The 27,967-nt window shown below is 39.0% G+C and overlaps 2 protein-coding genes and 1 non-coding gene across 12 annotated transcripts in view; 1 reads left to right on the top strand and 2 right to left on the bottom strand.

Moving 5' to 3' along the window:
* Window positions 1–17,927, bottom strand: part of axin1 (axin 1) — a 39,136-nt gene extending 21,209 nt beyond the window's left edge. For 2 of the 10 annotated variants that reach the window (XM_042393057.1, XM_042393067.1), the window contains exons 1-5: window positions 17,728–17,927; window positions 14,787–14,921; window positions 14,210–14,391; window positions 8,483–8,668; window positions 114–1,061 (exon numbers count right to left, since the gene is read on the bottom strand). In XM_042393057.1, coding sequence (XP_042248991.1) covers window positions 114–994 — 881 coding nt within the window. In that variant the 5' untranslated portion in view covers window positions 995–1,061; window positions 8,483–8,668; window positions 14,210–14,391; window positions 14,787–14,921; window positions 17,728–17,927. Of the gene's footprint in view, window positions 1–113; window positions 1,062–4,218; window positions 4,542–6,497; window positions 6,555–7,214; window positions 7,265–8,482; window positions 8,669–9,418; window positions 10,271–13,289; window positions 14,392–14,786; window positions 14,922–17,590; window positions 17,607–17,727 lie in introns of those variants that run through there. The other 8 variants (XM_042393060.1, XM_042393059.1, XM_042393058.1 and 5 more) reach the window with 8 other exon arrangements.
* A 123-nt stretch (window positions 17,928–18,050) lies between these two features.
* trnat-cgu lies at window positions 18,051–18,122 on the top strand. Its single transcript has one exon. It is a non-coding gene; the product is annotated as a tRNA-Thr (tRNA).
* A 6,069-nt stretch (window positions 18,123–24,191) lies between these two features.
* pla2g10 (phospholipase A2 group X) lies at window positions 24,192–27,737 on the bottom strand. The gene is made up of 4 exons (XM_042393865.1): window positions 27,649–27,737; window positions 25,747–25,915; window positions 24,963–25,069; window positions 24,192–24,340 (listed from the first exon to the last, which is right to left on the bottom strand). The coding sequence occupies exons 1-4, from the start codon at window positions 27,683–27,685 to the stop codon at window positions 24,192–24,194; spliced, it is 462 nt and encodes a 153-aa protein (XP_042249799.1). The 5' UTR covers window positions 27,686–27,737.
* Window positions 27,738–27,967: the final 230 nt, after the last annotated feature.

The following is a 27,967-nucleotide window of genomic DNA, read 5'->3' as shown; positions in this document are numbered from 1 at the left end:
AGCGTTCATGCTGGTGTGGGGTTTCAGGTTTATTTCTAATTCAGCAGTTTGCAGAGAAAAGCTGTGTTAGTAAGAGCTGAAGTGAAGCTTTCTAGATTGCTGGGAGGATTTACCTGTACTCGTGACTGTCCTGGAATCTTGCGCTGCTGGCAACTCGCTGTGGTGCCGTCTCCATTAGCAGCTTCTGAGTGAGCCGGTTGCTCGGCGTGGGGTCACACTCGGTCTGCTCCTCTGGCTCTTGGTCACATCTCCATTCCTCATCTTCATTTAAAGTTGGCAAATAACCCGTCAGTCCCTTTCCAGTCCCAGAAACAGAGCTCTGATCGCTGTACAGCTTAGGACTCTCTCCTCCTGTACGCGTATGTTCCAAATAAATGTCAGACTTAAGGAATAAAGGGTAGGTGTTCTCCTCCATCATAGTCTGTATCTCAGTCTGAGCCTGGTCAAACATTGCAGGATCAATGTGAAGCTTCATGACGCAGTCTTTGATGAAGGACTTAGTGGCTGGTTTGATCTGTCTGGAAACAATCCCATTGTTGTCCAGGATATATTTCTTATAGATAGCTTTTGCCAGTTTTACTTTCTTCTCCTCATTACCCTCGTTAGCTTCAAGTTTGCGGAAGCCGCTGCATGCAAACCAAAAGTCCAACATGTCTGCACAGCCCTCCTGCTTGAGGAACGTCCTAAACAGATGGATGCCATCCTGGTCATCCAGGAGGGAGTGTAGAGATTCTGCCCACTTTAAGTAAGGTGGTGTCGGGGAAGCGCTGCCCTCCGGCTCATAACCCAGGTCCAAGTCAGGTCTCCTGGGTGTAGCAACGGATGCCTCACATTTGAGGCTTTCATTCTTTGAGGAAAAGCCAAGGTTGCTGTACTGACGTCCATCACTGCACACCAGCTCACCTTCTTCACCAGGGACTGGAGGTCTGGGAGCATCCTCAGTGAAGCTGCCTCCCAGGTCCACTAAGTAGCCTCCTTTGTTGCTTATGCTCATAGTCCCAGAGCCCACACTGCACAACTATTAGATCCAGACCTCTATTTACGCCACTGCAAAAAAACTCCTGCAAGTAGGAAAAATATATAATGAGACGCAGCTTCATCAAATCATTGAAAAGTAGACTTTTGCTGGCCTTTACAGAGCCCTAATATAACATAGTTTAACACTCATTCTTTAATTAATGGCAAAAAAAATCTATGCAGCAAACAACTGACACCAACTACTAGTGAATTCATAGTAACAGATCTTGTGTTGATAAATGGTCAGATGATTATGTGCCATACGCTTGGTTAGCAGAGGACTACTACCTATTTTTAAATTCTGCACTGTTTGCATTTTTATTTGATTTTCATGAAAAACCATGAGGCCGGTTTCCAGCTGAACATTAAAATTGATGCCAATTCCGCATAAATCCAGAGGATTTGTAAATGAGAGACAAGCTACCGTGACACTCCATAGCCAGAAAGCAGTTCATGGTTAACCTTTACATGGATCACGTTCTGCGCATTTAAATTAATAAACCAATACGCTCGAAAAACTGTGGAAAGTGTGATGAAATCGCACGTTTTAAACTGACAGAATAAGCTGAAAAAATTTCACACACTTGATCTGTGGACAGATTCTGCATGGTAATTGAAAAGTGAGGTCATTAGGCTTCTAATGTGGTGTGATTGTTTATAATTGTTCAACACTGAGTCACGTTCAGAGTTATGTGGCAGTGTTGTGGTAATCCAGGCCAAGAGTCGTGGCTACAGTGCTGTCTGGCCCTGGAGACAGCTTTCTACTTGGCAGTAGTATGAATATGATGTGGTGTTAATGTAGTGCGTGGTAATATCCTACTGATTTATATGCATAAGCATGTCATCACATCACCCAGCTATTCTACTTTCATCCAAATCAGTATTACTGTATCATCGAGGTGATGAATTCACTGGGGGTTTACAGTATGAACTCGATAATTAAGCAGCCTTAAAAAGGGGACATTCAGATGTTGCGTCTAAAAAACGTGTGTAAATGCCAGCCGTGTCGCTGTCATCCTTTTAACCAAGGTGCTTGGGAGGTTGCACTACTGTCGCGCCTGCTGTTACTAAGCAACCAAAACTAACAGAAGAACTAGGAAGTGCACGGAGGCTTGGGGAAGGACCAGGGAAGACGTGGAGGGGTTGAGCAACAGAAGGGTACAGATGGAGGACACTTGTACCAATTAGCAGTAAGCCTCACTGACTAAACTAACTTAACAAAGAAAAAAGTCAAAACAAAGATAAATGGATTTCCAGCACCATAAATCCCTCGCAGTAGCTTTACTGTTCGATTTGTCTGTGGAGAAGACAAAAAAAAAAAAACCTTGCCATGTCTGGGTGCATCCCATCCTTCAATCCTGAACAAAATACTGATCTTTGGATGGAAAGAGTGAAGCAAGTCCTGTGGAGCTGATTGACTATTTTTTGTCACATGACCTGCAGTGTGCTTGCTGCATTAGAAAAAGTTGAGATTTTTCCATCTCGGTGCGCCACGGATAACTGAAAAAACAGGCATGTCGCAACAAATGCGCCCTGCGACGGCGTCACTTTCGGCCTTGAGTGCGCTTGTCGTGCGTTTCCATCGAAAATATTGAATCTGTGAGCTCAAAAGACGCAACATCTGAACGTCTCTACGTCATCTACGTCATCTCTACTGTTAGCTGATTCAGTCAGTACAGAAAAATGATACTTTATTGATCCTTGTGTCATACCCTCTTTATATTTCACTTTCTTCCTGTTATAGTGCAGGGTCAGCTGCAGAACAGCATGCCTAATGATTTTAGGGATTGAATGTCTCGTTCAAGGACACATCCTGGTCCTCATATATTGTCCCTGAGCTTTCTTGCAGAACAAAAACAAAGGAGAGCCTATATCTAGCTTATATTTAAGCAGCAGGGTCCGTAACTATTTTAATGCCAATTTCTGCTGTGAAAAAAAGAAAGTTTGTTTTTCTATGACTGTTAAAATTCACACATTCATGCAGCAAACACTAAAACTTGATAGTATGAAAATTTCTTTACATTTCGTGGAGAGGACAAAACAATGTTGATCAATCAGTACAAGATGTGTAAGAATAAATGGTTCGTTACAAAATTCTACACAGTCTACAATAGTTTACATCATATTTTGAATCTTAAATCACTTCCCTACCTCTGTGCACTTGTTAACTAATGATTTTGAATTGCGAGATAATTTTAATTTTAAGAACGCAACACTTCTGTTTATAATTTCATATTGGCTGACAGCTGTGTTGTACACTTACTCCAGCTGTATTCAATATTTCACAAGAAATATTAGTGCTGGTTGCTATCACATTCCCTTCAGGGCACACCCACTCTCTGTCTTGTCCAATACAGATACAAATCATTTTCCTGATTGAACAAAGCCAGTCAAGACAAAAATGGCAACAGTACTTTTTTTTTTTTTTTCCTCTGCACAATCCTGAAGTGTGAGCAGCACGTGCAATGTGCATAAAGCCAGGTGTGCTGGACTGAAAATGATAATATTTTTTTAATACAAGCACATTTCACACCTATGCATTAATTAAAATACTGAAGGACAATAGCAGTCAATCTCGCTACTTGTAAGCACAATGATGATGTATCGGCACGTCAGGTGTTCAGTTAGCGCATTACTATTTAAATGCACGGCTCCGCGGTCACAGGTGTGTGTGTGTGTGTGTGTGTGTGTGGCCTGACGGGAATATACAGAAACATTTCCGCGCTTATTTCAGCAGTCAGAGCCGAATTCGAGAAAATGTCCCTTTTTTCTATAAAACTGTAGTCTGCTTTGAAGTGAGCCTCTCATCACATTCATGTCTTGGCCTCTCCAGAATGAGCAGAACAGCAGCGGCGAGTGGGGGAGGGGAGCCAGAAACAAACTCCGTGTACACACACACACACACACATATATACGGAGCCAGGCCTTTCAGCAGCCGACCGACAAGTGCACAACTTTGTCACACTATTCACCTATTAATATCCGCGCTATCTCCGCTAGCAGCTGCTAAGCTGAACGCACAACATGACGACCGCAAACATTTCCCCGACCGCCAGAGGACACAGAGGGAATCCCACACCAATTTCCGAATAGACTTCCAACCAGCAAAGCGATGGCACATATCTCCCGACTACCGCAATCCCAATCTCTGAGCTGTCTGAGGAAAAAAAAAAAAAAAAAAAAAAAAAAAGTGACATATACTTCACCGGTGGAAATCTTCTTGCCGCTTTGGAGTGCATCGGGCATTTGGGCCGGCACAAGTCACCGCGAACTGTGTCATAGTTGCGAACTGCAGGACTTTAAAAATAACAAAGAAGACAGCCCGCTCTCCACCTCTCCATGGCTGTCTCTCACTGTCTGTGCGGAGCTGAGGCTACACAGCAGATGATGCACAGCGCCTCGCCCGTTCACTACACACATTACCAGTGTTTGGCTTTGCTACATGTGCTTCACTGGGTTTCTCTCTTTCCCTCTAGCTCAAGAATTAACATGCATACAGTATCAAGAAAAAGAGGTTGGAGTATCCACTTCCTTTGAAAAAAAAATATATAATTAACCACAGAAATAAATGTGGCTGATCACTAAAAAAAATATCTGACATCTTACAACCAAAACAAAACAAAAAATGAGTATGACTTATTGGCTGGCCTTTCCAAATCCAAACCAATAACCTCTATTGGGGGGAGGAAATCAACCTTCAACATATTCATCTGAATATATCAGTATGAGTATTCAAGGACCACTTGTGTAAGATTTAGTGGCATCTAGTGGAACAGACTTGACATAAATGGAATGTAATAATCATAAGTATGTTTTAATTAGTGTATAATCACCTGAAAATAAGAATTGTTTTGTGCTTTTGTTACCTTAGAATGAGCCCTTTATATCTACATAGGGAGCGGGTCCCCTTCCATGGATGCCACCATGTTGCACCACCATGTTTCTAAAGTAGCCCAGAACAGATAAACCAAATACTGGTTCTAGAGAGGGTCTTTTGTGTTTTTTGTGAGTGTCGCAGCCACCTTAGGTTCTCCTATTCCCTTGGAAGGGGAGGGGAGCATGGATGTATAAAAAGAATTGGATACAGGAACAGCACCGGGCTTTGAAGCAAATTTGACATAGCGGCCAATCTGTGTAATTACAACATCATGTGATGCATACTGGCTCAAAAAGACTTACATTATGAAAGAGACATTTGTAAATCAGCGGATACATTTTTTTGAGCGTCACAACCCCTGGAAAATGACTCGTTTCACTATCAGAATGTGATCCGTTCAGTCCAATCACATTTCGAAAGTCTAGAAGAGCCGCACGATTTAATTGTTTTAACCCCATTTATGTTAGCCGGAGGGCTAAACCAGAAGTTAGCCGTCTCAGCCAGCGGAAGTCTCTAGTGAACATCCTCCATACAGCCCATAGAGTGTGTCAGTATGTTTTCATCCAGGTAATTTCTTTACAGCAGGAGGTGACTTCATGCACCACTGAGCAACTTTCATAGGAATGAACAGGGCCCCATCTCCAATGTTGTATTTAGTTCTCTTTATACATCCATGGAGGAGAGGGGTATTCAGTTTGTTGCAATTTGCAACCTCACCACTAGATGCCACTAAATCTTACACACTGGTCCTTTAAATGTGGATAACAATTAAGTATTTAAGTATAGGCATACTTGTGTGTGTATTATATGTTGTATGTAAATGATGAATATGTTTGCCCCATAGGTTTACTAATGCAAATTACATTGTTGATCATGTCTGATTTATAGCCCACGTAACATTAAAGGTAGACTCCAGCGATCCTCAATAAACTTTGGGTTGCTTGCAAGTCATATATTAACAAAAACAAAAAAAAAGGATTATCAAAAATAGATGCAGCAGAGGCCAAGTGGTCCTGATTTATAATCCCTAATAAACTGGATCCTACAGTTCCCATAATTCAACTCCATAGTGCCTCTCATTTGACTTCTCCTGACTGGTAAATGCTCATGTCTCTGAAAAACCTTGCCCCAGTTTGTAATGCAACCTTTCCATTATGAATTTGCAAATTTGTCTCCAAGCCCAATGTTCTTTTTTTCAGACGTTTGAAAGCTCCCACTAGAGCTAGAGAATACAGTACACATCTGTTTCCACAGACTCAGTAGTACTCCTGATAATCAGTACACTGAACTTCATATGTAAAATATGTGTAGTAACCCTTTGAAGAAGGTTATATCTGTCATGGCTACTAGTGCAAAAACAATACTACAGTTAACCTCTACAGAGCAAGCAAATAAGTGTACCCCATGTCAGGAGTACTTTCAGATAAAACATTTAAAGTGCATATTTACTACTCTTAGTAGAGCAGGTTGGATAGCTACGTGCAATGGAGGCAGAAAGTCTGCAGGTTTTCATTCCAGCAGAAGACTGCACCAGATGACTTAACTGATTAGTTTACATGGGTTACTTCAGTTGAATGTGCTTTAATCAGTTAAATCAGCTTACCATGGCACAAGTTTTACATTTCCTGCTAAACGGTGCATTCAGGCAGCCTTGGTCAACCTGTAAAGTCATAAATGTCCAGTTTTACCACCAAGAATTGGCACTCTAACAGCTGACAGAAGAGTAAACTTGAGAATGATGCCAGAGTTTATGGGTTATGTGTCCATCCACACATGATGGCCAATAGCTCCCCAGTTCAATAGTTAATTTAGCTTCCATGTCTCTATCATTACATGCATAGTGACTGTAAGAACCTAGTTATAGTAATTGATATGTCTAGACTACAAATGTGAAAACACTGGATTTCATGTCTGGTTTCTACTATTTACATCTTACAATGGCCTTTTCAATGGTCCAATTCATTTGACATATCTACCAGACACTGGCAAATGGCTGCAATTCATTATCAACTAATCTGCTGATTATTTTTTTATTTGATCAGCTTGCTGTCATACATATAAGATATAAGAGAAGCATCAAATCTTCACATTTTGCTTGAAAAATGACTAAAACTATTAATAAAAATAGTTGCCCTTATACGTAGTTGCAACTAGTACTGCAGCTTTGCAACTAGACATTTAATGCACCACGGTTTCAATTCAACAGAACATTTTGCTACGTTAGATACACTTGATCATGTCATGACTTTATGACTTTACAGTCTAAAGGCGATACCAAACGTAGCAAAAGCGGCTGTCATAAATTTCTATGCTTTCATACCTGGCAATCACTGAGCAGTCACACGGTTTTACTGAGCCTAAGATGAAAGGCTGGTGGAACACCATAAAACAGAAACAAATTTGATTATGTAATTAGATCAAACCATTTGAGAGCACCAGAAAGAACAGGAATGTATGTTTCACACTCCGTCTCATCATATCACCTGAATTGCCTGCTTAGACCTAGAAACCTGTTAAAAGTGTGTGCTATACACAGTGCTTGCAATATGTATGCCAGCAACATAAAAGTTTGAAAAGACTTCAGCTTCCTCAGGGCAAAATTGATTATGGGTAGCTACAATTTAAGCATCCTGAAACTCAGATACAGAGTTTTTTTTCTGTATAGCACCATTTGTCATTTTCCAACATCATTTCAGTCTTTTGATGCTGTCGATCAGCTGTCACGACACAGAAGTCAAACTTTGATTTTTTTTCCACTAAGAAATGTTTCAGAGCCTCAGATGAAAATGTGACAGTCTTATAAAATTTATCACATTATCCCCCATGACTTACAGACATGACACAGATTTATTCACACTCCCATGTCGATTTCTAAAAAATTGATTTTACACACTATACAGCCTGATTTAAGAGGAATGTTTGGATATTACAGCCTTTGAACTGAGGACCTGAACCTTTCTCTCTGCCACCAATGTGGTCGACGCCACTACTTGTCTGCAGATAAACTCATCTGTTCATGATTTGTACATACCAGTAACTTACTGCAAAAACACACAAAGCATAAAAGTACTGATGGTTTTAGCAGTTTTACTTCAGGGTGGGTGAAACTGCCTAAAAGTAGCCTATTTTATTGTGAAGAAAAAAATAACCTACAGGTCAAGGAACAGAACATTTAGAAATAGTTCCTACAATATTAATATATATCCCATTACAACAGGGTTACTACAACTGATGGCACAGCACAAGTTGGGCATGTATTTGATTGGTACTCAGAAAGCAAAGTGCATTATCTGATAAAACAGTCCTTCTCCCAGACTGTGAACATTCATTTTGACTCAAACTGGGTGCCACTATGTCACCATCAACAACCCAGTTGTGTTGTTGCAAATGATAAAGAAGGAAGTTATGTCTTTCCCTGGCAAAGGGGTTGGAAGTTAAGGATAAACCTGCATTGTTCTGGAAAAACAAGAGAAATGTTTTGTCTATCTGTGCTTGTGTGTATGCACATATGCTTGCATTTTTTAAATAGATGGTTCAAATGAAGATAATGAACATATGCTGATCTACATGTGAATCAGCATGTTTTACCTTGAGTTTGAATGCCTTCCTTGTGCGTCCTCCAGCAGTACGTCCATTTAATGAGGAATCCATTGCGCGGTTATTTAACACGTTGGGCTGCAGTAATGGTAACATCCCTCTCACCCCCATGAAATGGAAAGGCCTGGCAAAAGCAGAATGTCGCCATAATAGTTTGTCTTTTCCATCCATTTGTTCCTAAAACAGAAGAAATATTTTTAATCTTCTTTATACATAGCAGAAAAAAAATCAGGGGATATTAAGAAATATGATTTAATGTTTGTACTGTTTAAGCTGATTCTTGTGGAAAAAAATAGATATTTAAATTAAATTTTTAAAGATATTTGAAGAAAACATGATATGACCAAAATTGTCTGTAAACTCTATCTCTCTCTCTCTCTGAAAGTCAACTTTATCTGAGGCTAAAGCTTCATCATGATACCAGTAATACGGGTCGAACTGAGTTTTCATATTATGAACTTCATCTTGATAGTAACCACTGATTAGGCAGCATGGTGCCTTCTAATTAGGTTTTCTATCAGTGACTTTCGTAATGACTCACTGACTTGAAGATATTTCCTTTTCCCTATCTTAACATTTTGCATCAGTATGAGACAGCTCAACAGGTTTGTGAACGTTTGTATGTATAAATGGTTCTTGTAAGTTGTAAATCAACCCTGCGTCTAGAGGTTTATGGTGGGATAAGAATTTGAAAATCAAGTTCAAATCGTTTTATTACTGATTACAATGGCAATTATCAGTGAAATGATAACAGTGAACTTGACCTACTGAAAGATGTAATTATATCTGCATTTTAGTCATCTAACTACCCAGTACAACTACAACATCTGACCATGTGCTGTTAGAAACACGCAAAAAAATCTAAAAACAATAAAACCTGCTAATGGAGACGAATTGTACTGCTTAATACCACTGCTTTTAACTTACATGTGATATGACCCAACACATGAAGTCTCACTATTCCAAATTTAGAGCTTTGAGAAAGGAATCATCCATTACTTCCACAGTTTTCTGGGCCCACCATTAAGCGTCAGCGGCCAAACTTATTATGATGTAAACTTACACTCAACAGCTGATTTCATTGTCAGTACATAAACCAAAGACCTGGCTTAGCATGGGAGCTACCTGAAGGTCATCCAGACAGAGCCCAGACAGGAAAATCATATACGAGGTTTACACATATAGCCTCTCCATCACATCCCAGCCGTTTTGCTAACTAGGGAAAAGCTGAATCCACACAAGAGTTGTTTTAAATATCAAAGCTGGTGATCAGAAACTGGGATGATTAAATGAAGGACGGCATTGATGAAAACAAAAAACAACCACATGGATGAGTACTGGTGAAGAGGTGGGAGGGAGTCCGTGAAGATGAGCTGTTGTGAATCAAAAGAGATCGACCATGAACACTACAACTGTAAATACAGCCTCAAAACAGAAGTATGCACATTACATGGACACAAGCTATGAACTTGTTTGAATTATCAGTCAAAAGCAGCATCTGATGTTGATAGATTTTGCACACACAGCGGTTCAAAGTTAGATCACTGATGATGTACCCATGTACACCAGAAAACACACATAGCCTAGTGTATATACAAGTTGGTGGAATTACATCTTTATAGCACTCTTTATTCATGTATATGCATATCTTTTATCTCTTCTAATGACTTTCTCTGTCCCTACTGGGCAGCTACTGAATTGCTACTTAAAAGCTGCACCCAATGTTTGTTTTCTTTAGTTTTTTCCAAAATTAGACCAAACTGACTGACGTATTTCCTTTTTTCTTTTTGATCGTTACCCCAGAGGGAATGATATTTTTTTAAATTTTTTTTTTAAATTAATTTATTTGTCAGGGACGATGCAAAAAAAACATTGTAACAGGTTAAAATAACATGAAACAGATGTATTGAAATAGGATTTCTAGCCAAGGCTAATTTGCGACCCCTGTCCCTGGTTAGGCTTTTCATATATGTCACTGGGAGGCTCAAATTGGTGATATTGTGGACACTGTGCATGACACCCTTTTACATCACCAGTCTACTAGGATTCTCATATCCTGTACAACGTCTTCATTACAGAAACAACTGTGACCTGAGTATCCTACAGCACCAAGTAAAAATCTGATACAGTTAGCATACATTTATAACATATACAGTACCAGTCAAAAGTTTGGACACATTTTCTCATTCAAGTGAATGGGAAGGTGTGTCCAAACTTTTGACTGGGTCTGTATACAGTGGCGGACAACATACTCAGATCCTTTACTTAAGTAAAAGTAGAAATAGTGTCATCTAAAAATACTCAATTACAAGTAAAAGTCCTGAATTGAAAGTGTTATTTAAGTAAAAGTACAGAAGTATCATCAGCAAAATGTACTAAATATCAAAAGCAAAGTACTCCTTATGCAGACTGTGTTATGTTATTATAGTATATTATATTGTTTGTTTCAATCACTAACAATCACTAACAAATGTAGTTTATCGATGTGGAGCCAATTTTAGATACTTTGGGTAGATTAATAGTAATAGTACTGCATCATATTATATTATGTATAAGTGTACACTTTATATACCACCTTTCACATAAAGTGCATAACACATTTTTTAAAAGAAAAGAGCGTCAATTCAAACAACAGTTAGACTATTAAAATATATTATTTTATGTAAAAATCTTCATCTGAAAAGTAACTAACACTGTCAAATAAATGTAGTGGAGTAGAAAGTACAATATTTCCCTATGAAATGTAGCGGAGTTGAAGAATAAAGTAGCATCAAATGGAAATACTCAAGTAAAGTACAAATACCTCGAAATTGTAGTTAAGTACACTACTTGAGTAAATGTACTCAGTTTTTTTCCACCACTTGATTTTACACACTATACAGCCTGATTTAAGAGGAATGTTTGGATATTACAGCCTTTGAACTGAGGACCTGAACCTTTCTCTCTGCCACCAATATATATATATATATATATATATATATATATATATGTGTGTGTGTGTGTGTGTGACTGCCAATGTGACAGAAATATAAGAATAACTGCAATAAAATAATTTATGGTCATTTTTGAAAGTGCATTAATCAATTATATAAAGATTTAACTGTGCCATAAAAACTAAAAAACAGAATGGACTCCAACTCAAATTTTAGTAATTTTCCCCTTGTATCACAATATCAGATGATAATGCATTCTGACTTCCATTGGCACACCATCCAAAAACTACCTCTACAAACATTTTTACAGCGAGCAGCAGTAATGAAAGGTTTCAGTCATGAGCAGAAAACTTGTGACCTGAGGGTTTGCAAACTGAATCCCTTGAACTGGTGGAAACGGCTGGGTGGGGAAGGTGTATGAAAAATAGTCTTCTATTCCTCAGCAACTACAAACAAGACGCCCTTCAGCGACTGGCCCAGTGGAGCTGCTCTGCACATGGAGGAACAATGGAAGATGTTTCTGTTCAGCTCTGAGGTGTAAGGAGTGTATGAACCAGACCTATCTACTACTAAAATCAGCAAATCTTGTGTAAAAACTGTATTTTGTGCCAAAATTGATAAACAAATGTAGTTGTTAAAAGCCTTCAATTAATCATTATTGTGTTCACTGATTGCTGATACTCATTTCTGATTAGAGAAAAATTGTAATTTACCAGTTTGTAAAAGCTTGTTAAGAGTCACGATGATCATTGCTCTTAAAAAAAGGAGGATTTCAGATGTGTTAAGAATTTATCTGTTAAGAATTAATCTGACATTTAAATATATTTTCACATTCTTGAACATCCTGCTGCACTTAAGTGTTACTAGAGGACAAATTCATGTTTCCCAATTCAGTGCTTTCAGTTGTCTTTTGTTCCACCTGTCAGTGTGGATTTAGACTCCCTTGTAGGCCTTGGCTGAAATAGGCTTATCTCTGCTGAAGACTCTCTGATGAACAAAAGCCCATTAAGACGTTTACGTGAATGCTCCCATTCTAAGAGCACACAATAGAGATTTCTATTTTTCAAACTGGTTGTATTCAGATAATTCACTTAAAGTTAAAAAATTAACAACAAACAAGATATCATGTTTTAAAGCCCTCGAAACTAAAGATTGAAAACATAGACAGGGTTATATATTAAATCGAGACACTCAAAATCGTTGACATGATTAAAAGAGTTATTTAGATGAGAGGGTTTAAATGAAAGTGTGGCAGGAAAATTAAAGGTATTTCATGTTTGTTTTAAGTTTTGAACATTATCCAAAGAGTAATATCAAAAGACTGTCAGAAAATGTATTCTGGAGTCCTGCTGATGTCCTTTGTCCAGGCTGAATATATCATGACTAACAAGCCTTGGAGTGGATTAGGCACAGAGGATTGAGCAATTTGCAGACTTGAGTTTATTTTGCCGGATATTCTAGCTCATAAAGCACCATATTCCCCACAAGAAAGAAAACAATCTTATTAAAAAAAGGCCCATATTTCCTACGGTGACATAATACCAAAGACATAAATCCGTAACCATGTACCAAATGGTGAAAGTACATTGTCAGACATCCGCTGGCTTGAAGAAATTCAAATTAATTTAAGCGTCCAGTCTGTCGTGGTCTTCAGTAGTCTGGTCATGGGATGCACATTCAACGGTCAAATCAAATGATCTGCTTTGCTTTTGATGAGGAGGAGGACACAACAAAACCAGTGTGGCACTGACATGAAAAACGATGACAGACATAATAGACCGATAAACAGTACAATGGAAAGTTACTGGAAACAGCAGTTCTCATCCTCAGAGATTCAAAAGCAGACATCATACCTGCTGGTTTACCTTTCTGTGTGGTTTTCGGTTTTGTTGTGCTGAATCGTAGACTACTCCCACCGCTTTTCTATGGATCGAGTATAGTCCTTCGTAGTCTGCAGTAAAGACTGCCGCCATCTTTAATCACAACAGAGTCCATCTGTCGATGGTTCTTCCCTTTCTACCCTCTCTTCCTCTGTTCCAGTCTCTCTGTTCCAGCCCTCTCTCTGTTTGTTGTGGGGGGTTCTTATTTTCCATCCAACATCAAACCACCATATCGACAGGCTCATGGGCCGCCCAGTAGGGGGGCAGCTTGAACATGCTGCATTGGCTGTTGTCCTTTTCCAAGCCGAACATTTACTGACCACATTTATTTTCCTCAGAATGATAAGGACAGAAAATTATTTCAGCTCTCAGGCCTTTGATTTCAACAAGCCTGGCCTCAAAGCTCCTCCATGATAGTCCCTGAACGTATCTTTTTCCTCAGATGTTCTGACTAATGGGATTTGAAGCGCTCTTTGATTGAGGACACATCTGTACATTTACTTTCACAATTCTGATTTCATGTACAATAAATTCTGAACATTTGAACCGAAAAAACTGTTTTGATAACTTTTCCCCATTTCCAGTTGTTCTATCATATGTAACGTAAAAGGAGCGTTTCCTTTTCAGCAAGAGCTCAGCTGGATTTCTTTGATCACACCACTTGAAACTAAATTTGACCTGAACAGCTTCAGACTACATTTATAAGTATACGCAGAGTCTTTCTGTCTGCTTTCGTCCATCTGATGCGTTTTAAGTGATACCTCCTTTTTGTTCATCCTGGTCCCTTTTTGCGTTTAAATGCTGAATTATAAGACGTATCTTGTTTACTGTCACTGTTTTGTTCCGCCAAACTCTTTCAACGAACAATAAGAGGAGTTGAATTTCAAAATGGTAGATGCTCTCACCTTCCTCTCCTGCTGTGTGGCTCGTCGGATCTTGTTTCTGTGGTCCGCCATGACTGGGCGCAGTCCCCTGCCTGCCACTCTGCAATACTTTCTCATACTCATGAACCTGTTTCGGATTCTTACTAGTGTGTTGCTGAAAGATGAGCATCTTTACTGTATATTGCAGCTTCAGCCGTGCGACCCTATTGGAGGAAACAAGGACCAGATGATTGTCTGCACTATCGTATTGTAGCTATGGTAACAGACCCAACAGACATGAGTGATGTGCACCTAATTGCTTCGTACACATTAAGCTACAGAAAGAAAGAGAAACATAAATTAAACAGTGTTGTGTAAAATCAAATCAGTTTCTTAGAAATGACACATTTCAGCACTCTGGGATTTTCAATCAGCTGCATCACGAGGTGATATTTTATTAAATCTTACAATCATTCGGCTGTATGAAGTTGTGAAAATAGCCCAGTTAATGAGCAGATGAATGCAAAGAAAGGGGGAGAGAGATGGGTGAAAAGAAAATTTGGGGAGAGAGGGGGAGAGATGATATTGCCTTTGTGATGTAGCTTTATCAGCTGCTTACCTTTCAACTGGATTTCACACTCGCATGTCTGGTTGTAGCCAGGGTCAGATCCAGCATACCCTTCTCACAATGACCAATTTTCTCCTCACACTGCACCAGCAAAGACCCGCTGTGTTGGCTGCCACTTGCATTTGCCTGGATTGTGATATATTTAAACACATTTTATTTCTACACCTTGAAATAGAGTAAATACAGTATTTTGACAAAATAGAACAAGTTGCTCAGTTGCAAGAGAATAGCAGGAGAGAGATCACAAGATATCATAGGATGAACAGCAAGTTTTGGAAGGGATAATCTCTCCAAAAAAATTGTGACTTAAATTACCCCCCCCCCCCCAAAAAAAAAAAAAAACTAAAACTGAGTGTATGTTATGTTAACATGTGCATAATGTATCCAATGTACATAATTGTACAGTCTCATACATTTTTTAAAATAGTCTATTAACACAGTTTTGTATTTGCTATAATCATTGTTTTCTCTCATTTTCCAGCAAGATCTTAACATAGAAAATGATTGTTTTGCCTGGTGTCCAGTTCATCAGCACTGCATGTTCAGTTCACAGCCTGGTGTAAAGCCTCTTCAATGGTAAGACAGGTGGAAAAGGTCATTTTAATCCTCAATACAGAATAATTTACATCATCATATACACTTTAGAAATACTCAATAGAAGCTGTGACTGAAATTTTAAATTTTGATTGAAAATGCTGACATTTCTTCTTACAAGGTGCCACAACAGAGCACTTAACAACTAAGATAATTATTTCAAATGCAATTATAAATGTATGTAGACAATTCAATTAATCTCTAAGACAGAAATTCATAAAAATGTATCTGATCTAGAGTGATTTCAATTGGACTGTGCAGATGGGCTAGCTGAAGAGCTAATCTAGCAGGCTAGTTTGGATGTGACTGATAATGTCATGTTATGATCTGTGAAACCCAGTGGTCAATGTTCCTTATTAGTTGTGTTGGAATATTTGTAACAATGTACTTTAGTGTTTTAGTATTTTTAGTTTATTTTAGTTTTTTGCTCATAATAGGCCTACATTAAATTACAGCTGACCATTTGGTACTGAAGATTTTTCCATTAATGTGGTCTGCTGTGTCCTCAGCTTAATTAGTGACATCAACAAAGAGGGATATAATAAGGATTTATGCTCCATCCCAGCTTTAAAATGACAGTCTACATGGTACCAGTGGCTATTCATGCAGATGCAGGTCCAGATTATTAGGAAACACTGCAATAAAGATGTCTTCATCAGCTTGAAGCTAACATGACTAAACTACAATGCTAACAAAAATATAAAGCAGCCAGAAGAGGCTTGCTCTTGCTTGCAAGAGTTTTACTCTTGTTTACATAGCAAAAGAGCAAGCTCTATGCAAAAAAGGTGTGTCTGTTCGACAAAAAAATAAATATTCTCAGATTTCAGGGCACAGGAGTATTCTGCTGCACAAGCAGCACAGCAAAATACGATGATTTTTCAAGGCAATAAATAATTAAATAGCTTGCTACAGTAATACATCTTATTCTCTCAGGGTATGAGCTGCTTGGTGTTCCCAGCATGAACAAAAATGCACCAGATCATCTCTGTCTGGAACATATTGTATCTTACAGGTTGTGTTATTGCAGCGGTTTATGATAGTAAATAAAAAACAAAGAGCTGCTAAAAATCAATGACATGTGACATTATAAAATAAACTACAAGCACCTTTAGCTATTTAAAATCTCACTCAAGGGTGTTATCCTGTTTTATCATTGATGGTAATTTGCTTTTAAGACAGTTAGTTTAGACATTATATATTATTACATTATCTAGAGTTGATTGAACCTAGCCATCTACTAAAGCAAGTCTGGACTTTGACAGAAACAGCGTCAAATTTCTAGGTACTCTGAATTAAATCTACGCATGCAGTTTATCCCTGAGAAGCCCTTCTGTTGGTCTGTGTGCTGATATAAGCAGGTCAAGGTGAATACTCCACATCTGTGATTTTCACCACTAACTCATTCCCAATGGAAATGAGTCTTATTCATTTTTCAAACAGCCTCTAGGATATCTGACCCCCCACCCCCCCACCACCACTCCCACACCCCCCTCCCAAAAAAAAAAAAAAAAAAATCCCCTCAGGCAGGCATTCATCTTTGATGTTTGGAAAAGAAAGACAGTGAAAAGCTGCAGTCTGGCTTCATGCATATTGTATTGCTTAGGAAAGAACTACAAACAGCCTCATGGTTCTCATAGTTATTAGCTATGCAAGCTCAATCTCTCTGTGTTCAATATGCCAATTCTGAACAAAATATCTTGACAGTTACTGCACACATTGCCATTGAATTTAGTTGAGATATTGCATTTTTGGTGATTTTGGTGACCCCCTGACCTTTTCTCTACCAAACTCTGGCCCATGCCATGACAGCGTATGCCAGACTTGAGGACACCTGTGTTTTGTGTTTGATGTCATAAAATATTAAGGTAGGCCTATCTTAATAACCGATTGAAAGTCAGATCTTAATAAAAGCTCCCTTTGTAAAGTTTCTCCATCACGACCAGCCTTTGTTGACAATGTCAACTTTGTGCATGCAACTTGTAACACGTTGGCAGCTTGCAGTGATTTTTGCAGGGCACATTATGCTTCAAATAGCCTAGGCTTTTAATGACTCACTGGCTTTTTCCTTATAACCAACCTAAGACCAAACTTCATATATTTACTTCCACTACTTCTAAACGGTCAAGAATAGCACAATGGTTTGTTATGTTGTTCACCCGTAACTAAACTTTTGTGCTGCTTGTGCATTTAGCTCGGGCTACCTTGATTAGTTTGAACTGGTTTCTTGCCAAATCAGTGCCGGACGTGCAGTTTCACTAATTAGCTTTACAGGAAACGCGACAGCCCTTAACCAAAACAGAAAGTAAAGAGGACTGAAAAGCAGACATTGCGGGCTCACCTATGTTGTGTTTCTTTGTTGTAAACACTGGAAGTAGAAGAGAGACCTCTACTTGTTAAAATCTGCAAATGACTAGACACGTATTTTGTTTTCTCACACGGTAGTTAACAGCCTCCTCTTGTGGCCAAATTACAACAATACATTTCTACTGGTTGTTAATCTCAGCAGCTCACAGTGTTTGTGTCGGTCAGAGGGAGGAAGTCGAGCCTGACCGCATTTAAAAGACAATAGCAAGTGCGCCGTCAAATCTACAGTATATAAATACCGACAACATGTGGGCTTTGTTAAAGGACAAATTAAATCAGGACGGCAAAGACAGCGCAGGCGCGGTGGCCAAGTGGTAAGGCGTCGGTCTCGTAAACCGAAGATCGCGGGTTCGAACCCCGTCCGTGCCTTTTGAAGTCGAGACTTAGAGCAGCAATGGTTTTAACCGGTGGTTCTCAAAGTTCTCACGTCAAAGATCTCTAAACTGACACAAATCAGACCACGGACCCCCACCTGATAAGATTTTCGCTTTTACACGTTTTATTATAGAAAGTGTATGAAACTCATGACCAAAATAGTCACACATCCTGTCATTGTGTTACTTATGGATGGAATTATAGAGAAAGTAAGTTATTCCCCTTTTTGCTGGGGACCCCCTGAAACCCCCTTGGGGGTCTCTGGACCCCACCTTGAGAACCACTGGTGTAAACCATAGTATGTGCGGAAGTACAGTAAAGGGAGTCCAGTGATTCTGTGTTAATAAAAACAACACTGTTAATAAATTCATACAAACTGTATTGGAAAGGAAATGTTTCTTTTAAGTAGACTGAGTTTTTACCATGTTAAATTATCCCCTTGGACATTTTCCTTTCATCATTTTAATGTAATTCAGGTTTAACTGGTGACTTTACACACAAGTATGTATTTTTACACTCGATCGGGGTCTTTACGCACTTGACTTCACTGCGCATAACAACTCAGTGCAATTTTTTGACTCAAAATACAACATAGAGTGTGTCTCATTCAAAATGAATGGAAAAACATAGAAATTGCAGTCTGAAATACAGAATGATAGGGCCTCAAGTGTGTTTCACATTTATCCTCACAGTAAGTTTCAAAATTGCTGTTGCACCTGCGTTTATCTTCAAAGTGGATGTTTGCCTGTCTGACAGCTTGTGTTTTTAGATACTCAGCAAATACACCTGAGCTTGATCAAATGTTACTTTTCACAATATTGCATTAAGTCTCCTGTGCAAAACATATTTTCACATCACATCATTGGGATGATTTCATCATAATCATGCATACTCAGCTGACAGTGATGTAGCAGACTACTGCAGTTTCCTGGGTAACGCTCCATGTTGCAGCATCAATGATTCGTATCTAGTTCACGCTGCAGTGTATCATCACGTTCCATCTGTTCAAGTGACCCTTTGTAAACCGAGGCGTGATGATAGGAAGAAAACAATTTAAAACCTTTAAACCGCTCCAATCTCCAACTACAATCACAGTGAGAGGAAATGCATTTAACACATAAACCAGTACCTCCCTCACTTCAAATAAGGTCCAGATTGCAAAATTGCAGGTTCTAAAGTTTAATTGTCATGATGGTGAAGAAAAAGACACTGTCCTTCATGACACAATGCAAACAGACAAAATGCAATAAAATCTCCTTTTAGACTTCCTCAGGTGATCATTTTATATTGTGGTTAAGAGCTGTGTGGATGTTTGAGAGGAATTTGCTCTCATATGGTCCACAAGTATTTTTCAAGTGAACACAAAAGAATGGCTCATAAACATCATGCAGTCAAGGCCACTGTGATTGACATCTATTAGTGAGCTGCAGTGCCAGCAGCTTGTTTCCATGGTAACCTGTGTGGGTTTTTTTTTAAAGTGTCAATAATAATATAAAACATTGATCCCATGACCTAAGAAAGTATTAGGAGAAAATATAAGGACTTTATATATTATTGTTTTTTCTTCCCCAAGAGGATTTTCTGCCGCTGAGCTTTTAATGTCAGTAAATAACATTTGCTGACATTATTTTATTCGCTTATACCCGGTCAAAGAGATTCTGGAGACAGTTTAAATTGGATATTTGGTATAAAAGTATACTGTATGTATACCTTCGTAAGCATAATGACGCAATCTCACCTTAGTGGAAATGAGTGTGTCACATAAGCTTTCCTCCAAGATTAGGAAAGCAATTATCAGCGCCCTTCTAAATAGTTTTCACTTTCACAGCTTGTATTTAGATTCCAGATATAGCAACAGCATAAGTGTCTCCATTCTTTCTGTTTTAATGATCCCCCTTCTACTGCTTTTTTCCCTCATATTTTATTAGTACGGGTGGGGGCTGTGTGGTGCAGGCTTTCACGTGTATCCTCATTGAAACGCTCTCACCCTTCCCTGAGCTGGTTAGAAAGGCAGAATAAGAGCTGTCCCTCCCATTTTTAAACAACACACTGCAGGAATTGTGCGGTCCTAGCAAAAACAATATATATCTTGGAGGAAAATTGGAGGTAATTGGCCAGATGGGGTCACTACTGGCAAAAGACACAATTCTTCACCTTTGTCTTCATCCTTAAAAGAAATTTGACACATATTCACGTATTTCTCATCCTGTCTTTAATCCCCTCAGTTCATCTTCTGGTTGCTGAAATCTGCCTTTTCTTGAACAACTGATAAAATGCTATATAATCACACACATGTCCGAATCCTGACAGATGATGCTGACATCATACTGTATACAACGGCTTTGTATATCAGCATTTTGTACATGCCTTTAGCTGTAGGCAAGGATAATAGAGTCGTGTTGTTATTTGTTGTTCTTCTTTACTTTGTCAAACGATCAGTATGTGTGATCATCACTTAGATTATAAAAATCACACATATTCAATATCATATCATTTGTACAATACTTTTAATCTCCTTTCATTTCTCCTCTGCCACCTGCAAATAAAAAGAGTCTTAAAAAAAAAAAACACACAAAGGAGAAAACAGGAGGAGGAGGATGACTAAAGAGTCTGCAACATGCAGTATATTGGCAGCATGTCCAAGTCTGCTTTGGGCTCCATTCACATTGATTTTTGTGCTTGCGTAGGCAGTGGTATTCTGAATTCAAAGGAGTTCTTTTTACACAGTAAATGCAAAGCATTGAAACCCATCCAAATCATGTATTCTATTGTATTTTAGTTACTTGTCATTCTATTTTATATAATAAAAAAAAAAACAGTACATCAGTGGAACAAATTATGCCTGTACATAGCTTAGAAGATCTTATGCTGGTATATGAAGTCATACTTTGTTCTGCACATGGTTGTTTATGTTTGGAGCTGTTTAAGCCAAGACTTCATTGTGTGCTATCTGGCTCTCAGCTGGAGAGACAAACAGTTGATTAAAGAATGCAATTAGCGTGGAACACGTTCTGTCAGCTCACCCGGCAGGGATTAAAGAATGTGCTCATTCGTTGCGGCAACCACGCTGTCATGCATATGTAGGGTAGGGGACCGGCATTTCCTCAAATGCCTGGTTTCTTCGAGTGCCATAATGATCCAGAAATGTTAATATGAGGTCAGTTGAGTCATTTTTAACCAGACTTTGCATGTCAGCTACGGCCAAACTCAACTGCTGCTGCTGATAAGTGTGAAATAACACTGGCGAAGTTGTACAGCCAAATCCCACAAGTAAAATATTAATAACCACCTGCAGCTGAAGAGTTTTGACAATGAAGTATTTTAGATGCAGTTCTCAAGGTTCACACAGCTCATCACTAAAACACTGAAAAATCCCATTGATCCTCAGCAAGAGATGAGAGGGAAAGGACAAGTAATTCAGGCACTTAGAGGACACAGTCATTGCAAATGCACCACTTTCAACAGTGCACAGGAGGTATCTGTTTTGAGATTCAAAACAGGACCAGGCATTGAGTCTTAACTTTCACAACCTTCCAACCAGCAATGACAGAAAGTCTCATCTTTTGAAGGTGTAGATAGATTCTTAAGGCAACGGTTAAGACTGGTGCAGACACAGACTGTGTGATGATGGTATTTGGCAAGAGTACATAGCACAGGTGAGAGATCATCAACAAAGTCAAGAGCTGAAATCCTTGACACACCACTTCAAGGCAGCAGGAACAGAAGAGAGGAGTGTGCTGCCAGAGTACAGCTCTGAGGAGAAACCTCATCAACCTTCACAGGCAGCGGGGAAAAGAAAGGAGCAGGATGCAGGTTCACAAGACAGCTGGCTGGCCAGAAATGAAACTGAACCACAGTGTGCTCTAAACAAATATTTAGAGATGTACTATTCATCAAAATGTCCTTGAAACTGAAAACCAGACACTAACAACCCAGAAAGAGATGTCAGAGCTATGTAAGTGAATCTTTCAGCATCCGATGAAGACTTTCCCTCTGCAAAACAGCCATGCAACCTTTAACGCATTACAGATCAAAATGTTTTTGCTTGAGAAACACAGCCAGTGTTACACAATGAGAAAGGTTAAATGAGGGTCTTCTGTTTCTCAGTTTCTGATTTCACTCAAACAGCTGCTGTAGTGACTCAGCCTGTAACTTTAATGCAAACAATTTTAGCACCACAAAAACAAAGCACCCTGCTTTCTACTTACAGTATACTTAGTGTATAAAACATAGTTATAGCAAAGTTAAAAAAATACTTTAAATCATACATAATTTGTAGCACACTAGCTCAGCACAGTTTAATGATGGCACAATAAAAATTTATTTCATTTTCATTCAGAGAGATTAGTGTTAGAAGAAAATATACTAATAGAAGTGTGGTACTGGCTGTCTGCCACATGGTGGATGGAGCGTTTGACTTCACTAACTTCGGAGCTCATACCCACCGAAGGTAGAAGGTGAAGGATACAATCGGGCAAGTGTCTGTGGGCCATGACCCAGATACTTGTTTCCAGTCCTGGACTTCGCTGCACCACACCATGCACCACAGCATCATCTCCCATTTCAGTCCACACATGAGCCATGCACTCATTCAACAAAGAAACTGTGTTTCCTCTGTGAACCGATACACAAAGCTCAGGAGTGTAGAAGCTCACCAGAGCAGTAACATCTGGGACACTGTTTTATTTACTATGATTACACCCACGGTGGTAATGGTGTTTAGTGAGTGTCAGAGGGGAATGACAGTTTTTACTTGAACTAATTTAATCTAAAGGAGGTTCCCAAACCTAAAACCAACTGTGGTGGACTAAAATAGCATAATTTTCTACATGTGAAACCACTGTCAGAAAACTGTCTCCTTGTTTCTACTGAACTCAATGCAGAAATTCTTTTTAAAAATATATTTAAATGACATCAATGATGATTATTAAGAACAAACTCTGTCATTGTGTAAGTTGTGTAAATGCTTGCTTCTCATGCTGTCAGCGTGATTAATGTTTGTGAATATTGCACCATCTACAGGTGAATTTCTATACTTCACACATCAAAGACCAGGCAACGTCTGCCTGGTTTTATGACCTTATTTTTCCTTAGAGGCCTGCCTTGGTTCAAAGGTTGCATTTGTTGTTTTATTTTTTTTTTTCTGAGAAAAAAGACAGAGCAAATACTTCACTGCGGACCAGCCAATGAGACCAGCCATACATCACTAACTCACAATGTAACAATATTAAGGGTATATGAGATCACTGAATGGCTATGTATTGACTCAAGTTAATCTGTAGACTCCATGGGAGAGTTCTTTTCAGCACAACAATACTGTGTTATTAAAGCTTTAAAAGGAAATGAACACTTAAGAGATTTCAGGAATAGCACTAACAATGCTGCTGAAACCTTTTATACGTGGGTTTTGGGGGAAAGAAGTATAAAAGCTGTGTCACAGCTGACTTTAAATAGAAAAGCAGGAAAACCTCAGTTTGCCTATTAACTCACTCAAGTTTCCAAATAACTTTTTTTTTTTCAAAAACCCCCGATGAATGAAGAGTAGTCAAAACATTCCCAAAGCACAGGGAGGCAACTTCAGAGTTATAAGGCAGACAACGCCCTCAGCAAATAAAAGTACTGTTGTGAGGACTGAGACCATCTGATGTTTCCCTTGCTGATTAACAATCGACCTTCTGGCTGAGTTTCACCCGAGGAATGCACAAGTTGCCCTTCTATTGTGTGAATCCAGGGCAGATATAATCCCCATTACTACTTTCCAGGCATTCATGGGGCACTTATCAGAAATTAGGTGCTCATTTACTGCAAAGTCTTTTCAGGTTTTAATAGTAGTTTTTGTGTTTTATTGAAACAACATTTGATATAAGGGTATCTGCAAAAACACATCTCATTATGTACTGTCACATTAGGTAAAAGGGCCTGATAATGATAAATTAAACAGCTTTGGATTTGTTTTTTTTGTTTGTTTTTTTTTTTTTACAATTTTACATTACTCCTGTTACCATTATTACTGTAATATGTATTTGCAAAAGGCACACAAGACATGCAGATGCATTTATTGTGTCAGTAAATATTACACGTTGGTTGTTGGTAGCCACAGAGGAAATCTGGCCATAAGGCATATTTCCGGATGAAAGGTGCTTTTCTCAAACATTTGGCAGCGTCTCTGTCACACTTGCACAGCAGCTTTTCACATTTGTCCTTCACATCATCTGCAACGAAGAACATAAACGTCTTCTTTCAGTGATAAGCTGAAAAGAGGATTTTCACTAAATATGCATGCTTTTTGTTGTTTCCATCATTAGTGTTTGTTGCAAAATCTTGGTTGTTACTGCTGCAAACAACTCTAGCTTTATTCATTTTCCTTCTGAATGGTTAATTTGGTGCAATTCCTCTAAGAATGAGAGAAATCTGGCTACTGAACCGAAACACACACAAGTAACAAACAGTTAATGCAGATATTGTGAAGTAATTTTACATTGATGTATATAAAGAAAATCATAATCAACCCACTGTTTTCAGTGCTTAGGTACACTTTATTAAGGCTGTTCCTATTTATAATTGTAATTACTGTGGATTAAAGGAGGCTTAAAATAACATTAAATACAGGTTATAAGCATCCACTTCTTTCCCTAGAATCAGCTGTCTGCATACTGTTTTCATAGCACCATGGGTACATGCACACATAGCCGGATCTGTGTTTCACTTTTATGTTTACTCCTGAAGGTGTGTTATGCATGTATGCAAAGCATGATATTTAATGTGCTGCCACTAAAAACAAAGATCAAAAAGCAAACATATGGATATTACAAACAAGGCTTAAAAATGCAATACCACACTCAGCTGTCTTGTCCTCACATGTCCACTGATACCGGTCTGTTTTGGTTTGGCAGCCGAAACGTTCGGCGACTCCGTAACAGCAGTCATGTCTGTGGCAGCACCTACATACAGAATTAAGACAATTAACAGCATGATAGATGTGTTGTTTTGAAGGCGGCAGCAGTCAGAACTCAATTTAGACCAGACAGGGTCAAGAAAGCGATAGGTGGATAGTCCCAGTGCTGTGGTTGGAGTCTCACCACAGCTATTTTAAAGGCAGGGCAGGATCACCACATGAGTTTACAAAACAGATAGTTAGCAGTTAACTGGTTTGAGGGGGCTTGACGCTTTGTGGTGAAGAAGGAAAAGAAGGAGTCGGCAATTAGGATTTGGGTGTGGAATTTTTGGAGCTCTTTTGAATTGCTGTACCCATTGGACCATGTGAGTCTGCTGAATTTGGGCATCATCCTCTCCTTCCATCCCGTCGCACAGCATTTGTGGTTCAGTCGACTCGTTCACAAACAGAAACACTGTGCACACCAGCAGGATGTAGGATGACTGAGAAGAACCCAAATCATGTGTGCCCACCATGGAGGGCTATAATGCACGCTGAATGATATACTTTGCACCACATAATGTATAGGTGGGTCATATATAGAGTGTCAATTGGGTGTTTACATTTTAGTCTGCATATGTGATATTTTCAGAAAAAAAAGATAAAAGCAGTCTTGACATTGAGTTGTATTTTCTTCTGTCAGCTTTGAGAGGAGTGTGATTAAAGCCCTGGCTGGTGTCTCACCAGTCTGCCTTGTCTCTGGGCCAGCCTTGACCACCCAGTCCGCAGTAGCATCCGTACATCATATAAGCCAAGGCAGATCTCCCTGTGCTGCATTTGATGGCTCCTGCCAGCTCGAGTAGCCCTCTTTTAGTCCGCTGGGACCCGCGTGTCGTCACAGAGGCCACGGCCACTGCAAGAGAAATAAACCGTGTCATATTCTTCATAAAATTAAACATAAAACCCTGCACAAAGACACTGCTCGGCCCTCTGCATGTATGAAGTCCTTTTTTCTAATTGGCTACAGAATCAAAGAAATCTAGAAAGGTACATGCATATTTTTTAGGCTGTTTCTTCACAAGAATGTGTGCTTCTGCAGCCCCAGTGAGCCCCTGTACAGCACTCACAGCACTGACCTTACTCTTACTCACAGCTATCATGAATTCAAAAAAGATATACTGTGCCAGAACAGCTCAACCAGGTCCAGACTTAGAATAATGGGGAAATATGGAGAGAAATTAGTCCTTACACTGGTGTTGAAAGTGTGTTTCATTATCCACAAATAAAAACAAGATTTAGAAATGTGAGTGATTTCCCAAAACATACAATATCTCATCACCCTTTAAAGTGTTTTTACATGGAATATTTCTGTTATGGCTTTAATTTTGGCAACTTTAAATTCACTACCTATACTATTCAAGCTTGTAGAGGCTGTTTCCCCTTTCCTGACCCCTAAAGACCAGCTTATTGACTGCCTCTGTCCTAACAATTCATGAAGCAATCTTAATTGTGTTTCTGCAGCTAATTAGTTCAGGACAGGACTATGTTTTTATGACAGTTTCACAAAAACCAAGCCAGCTACAGCTAGGTGGCGAACTTCTTATTTGTCTGTGTGGTATCAGTGCGAGCGGACTAACAGTGGGTTGTGGTCTCCATGTGCTAGTCCCAGCAAGTAGGAACCATGGAGTGACATCCATGTGGATTCTTCTCTGTAGCGACTAACAAGCCATCTGAGTTTTCCAACATTTGTGGATCAGAGGCTGTGAAAAAGACACACAAATATAATTGTAAATGAATTCACACATGTCAGGTGATCCATGCACACATATTCAAAAATCTGTAAATAAAAGCAAAAGTCATTTATATGCACAGGAAGCATTTCAAAAGTTAGATTAATGACGTTGAAGTTGGAAATATATATGCAGATTAATGACATTTATTCAAGTTTGGAATTTATTTGTAAAATTGTATTACATTTGTTTGTGTTTTTTTTTGTTTGTTTGGTATTTGTTCGTGGATGGTTTGTGGAAAATGCATTTGTGAACATAAACATAAATTACGCACAAACTGTCATACACATGCCTTACTTATTTCTGATTTTTATTTATGGATCAAGAAACATGCATTTGTCACCGTTATGGGGACTAAATTCTCTCTGTACTATCCCATTATTTCAAATCTGAACCTGGTTGACGTGTTCAGACATTCATGAGGTGTAAGATGTGTGAAAATGTAAAGTCAGTCATCTGATTCACTAATGTACAGGTGCTCTGTGTGTTTCAGATGTTTTACATTTGCTCTAATTGGTTGGCATTTGTTTGTGAATTGGAAAATGCATTTGTGAACACCATGAATTACCCGCAAATTGTCATACAGGTTTGTACATCTTGTTCTTATTTGTGGATTATGAAACATGCATTCGTCACCAGTATAGAGATAACATATATTTCTCTAAATAAAGTATAATGCTGTAGTTTCTTTTCATTTGCTCCCTTAGAATAACATTTTGACTGAATTACTGTGCAAATACAAGTGGTTTCCCCTCAAGCCTGTAACCTGCACTGACTCCTTCTGTGTTCTTAGAATAACTTGGATTTTTTCCCCCCACTAGTCATAGCTCCACTTCAAAGTAAATAATGAACTTACCAGATAGAAGGAAAATTATCCGGTAAAACGCAGTCATGGCATGCAACAGGCGGCTGAACTCCACAGAAAGTGTTGTTCACTTCCACTCGGTGAGCGTATGAGTGGAGAGCTTTTTTTAGATGCTGTTTGAATAATCTCTTGAGCATCACCATTGGCCAGAGGCTAATCCAGTGTTGGTAAACCTGTGCTCCCCCTGGAGGAAACAGCCTGGAGTTTTTTGTGCTTCTTCTCAAGTCTTTGGGACTTGAGTGTTTGTGTGTGTGGATGAATGATGCAAAATTGTGTTTTCTACGAGATATTTGACAACAAACAACAAATG

The sequence above is a fragment of the Thunnus maccoyii genome, chromosome 18, assembly GCF_910596095.1.
Source record: "Thunnus maccoyii chromosome 18, fThuMac1.1, whole genome shotgun sequence".
Lineage (NCBI taxonomy): Eukaryota > Metazoa > Chordata > Actinopteri > Scombriformes > Scombridae > Thunnus > Thunnus maccoyii.
This window is presented reverse-complemented; position numbering and strand designations above follow the sequence as displayed.

Excerpts from the sequence above, each read along its gene's own strand:
- pla2g10 (XM_042393865.1), bottom strand. The coding sequence starts at position 27,685 with ATGACTGCGTTTTACCGGATAATTTTCCTTCTATCTG. Across the intron at positions 25,916-27,648 it reads GATAATTTTCCTTCTATCTG|TGGCCGTGGCCTCTGTGACG; the intron begins GTAAGTTCATTA and ends TTTCTCTTGCAG. Across the intron at positions 24,341-24,962 it reads GGACAAGACAGCTGAGTGTG|ATGATGTGAAGGACAAATGT; the intron begins GTATTGCATTTT and ends TCTTCGTTGCAG.